Source organism: Cebus imitator, unplaced genomic scaffold (assembly GCF_001604975.1).
Source record: "Cebus imitator isolate Cc_AM_T3 unplaced genomic scaffold, Cebus_imitator-1.0 Scaffold111, whole genome shotgun sequence".
Lineage (NCBI taxonomy): Eukaryota > Metazoa > Chordata > Mammalia > Primates > Cebidae > Cebus > Cebus imitator.
Window position 1 is genome coordinate 2,407,324 of NW_016107426.1, and position 1,754 is coordinate 2,409,077.

The following is a 1,754-nucleotide window of genomic DNA, read 5'->3' on the forward strand; positions in this document are numbered from 1 at the left end:
CAGAGTCTCTTTCGCCCAGGCTGGAGTACAGTGGTGGCGATCTCAGCTCACTGCAACCGCCGCCCCCGGGATTCAAGAGATTCTCCTGCCTCAGCCTCCTGAGTAGCTGGGATTACAGGCGCCTGCCACCATGCCCAGCTAATTTTTAAGTAGAGATGGGGTTTCACCATCTTGACCAGGCTGGTCTTGAACTCCTGACCTCATGATCACCGCCTTGGCCTCCCAAAGTGCTGGGATTACAGGCGTGAGCCACCGTGCCCAGCCAGTTTTATTTCTTTTAGAGACAAACTCTCACTCTTGCCCAGGCTGGAGTGCAGTGGTATGACCTGGGTTCACTGCAGCCTTGACTTCCTAGGCTCAAGTGATCCTCCTGCCTTAGCTTACCGGGTGGCTGGGACCACAGGCACATACCACCAAGGCCGGCTAATTTTTTATTTTTATTTTTAGTAGAGATGAGGTCTTACTTTGTTGCCCAGGCTGATGTCAAACTGCAGAGCTTAAGCTATCCTCCCGTTTGGACTTCCAAAGTGCTGGGATTACAGGCACCAGCCACTGTATCCCACCAGCATTCTCTTTTAAAACATCAGTTGGGCTGGCGTGGTGGCTCACACCTATAATCCCAGCACTTTGGGAGGCCAAGGCAGGCGGATCATTTGAAGTCAGGAGTTCAAGATCAGCCTGGCCAATGTGGTGAAACCCCGTCTCTTCTAGAAATACAAAAATTAACCAGGCAGCAGTGGCACGCGCCTGTAGTCCCAGCTACTTGTGAGGCTGAGGCCAGAGAATCGCTTGAACCTGGGAAGCAGAGGTTGTGGTGAGCCGAGATCGTGCCACTGCACTCCAGCCTGGCAAGAGAGTGAGACAGTCTCAAAAAAAAAAAAAAATCAGTTGGATCTCATTTTATAATAAAGCAATAGAAGGGGGATGTGTTATATGAATAGTAAGTTTACTTATATAAATGAATGTGTGTATAAATATATATATATATATGCACATTTTCTTTTCTTTCTCTCTTTCAGCACTCTGTTTTCTGCAGTGGACACTGATGAAATACCAGCCAAAAGACCAAGATTAGGTACTGAATATAAATTTTAAAAATTTTTAGTTTATTATTAGGAAAAATATATGCATGGAACAAAATTAAAAAGGTAAAAAGCATGCAGTAAAAAGTAAGTCTCGGCCAGTCGCACTGGCTCACACTTCTAATCCTAGCACTTTGGGAGGCTGAGGTGGGCGGATCACCTGAGGACAGGAATTTGAGATCAGCCTGGCCAACATGGCAAAACCCCATCTCTACTAAAAACACAAAAATTAGCTGGGCGTGGTGGCAGGCGTCTGTAATCCCAGCTTCTTGGGAGGCTGAGACAGGAGAATTGCTTGAACCCGGGAGGTGGAGATTGCAGTGAGCTGAGATCGTGCCACTGCACTCCAGCCTGGGGTGATGAGCAAGACTCCGTCTCAGGGAAAAATAAAAAAAGTAAGTCTCTTTCCTAGCCAGATGTGGTGGCTCAGACCTCTAATCCCAGCACTTTGGAGGCTGAGGTTGGAGGATCACTTGAGGTCAGGAGTTCGAGACCAGCCTGGCCAACATGGCAAAAACCGATCTCTACTAAAAATTAAAAAATTATCCAGGTGCTGCTGGGCGCGGTGGCTCAAGCCTGTAATCCCAGCACTTTGGGAGGCCGAGCCGGGTGGATCACGAGGTCAAGAGATCGAGACCATCCTGGTCAACATGGTGAAACCCCGTCTCTACT

At 48.2% G+C, this 1,754-nt stretch overlaps 1 protein-coding gene across 6 annotated transcripts in view; it reads left to right on the forward strand.

Annotated features, from left to right (window-relative positions):
- The window catches only part of SENP2 (SUMO specific peptidase 2), a 47,890-nt gene that overhangs the window by 4,514 nt on the left and 41,622 nt on the right, over positions 1-1,754 (forward strand). For 5 of the 6 annotated variants that reach the window (XR_001828048.1, XM_017538399.1, XM_017538406.1 and 2 more), the window contains exon 2: positions 1,020-1,075. Coding sequence is in view for 5 of the 6 variants with exons in the window: in XM_017538399.1 (XP_017393888.1) it covers positions 1,020-1,075 (56 nt within the window). In the remaining variant the exon portion in view is untranslated. The remainder of the gene's footprint in view (positions 1-1,019; positions 1,076-1,754) is intronic. The other variant, XM_017538400.2, reaches the window with a different exon arrangement.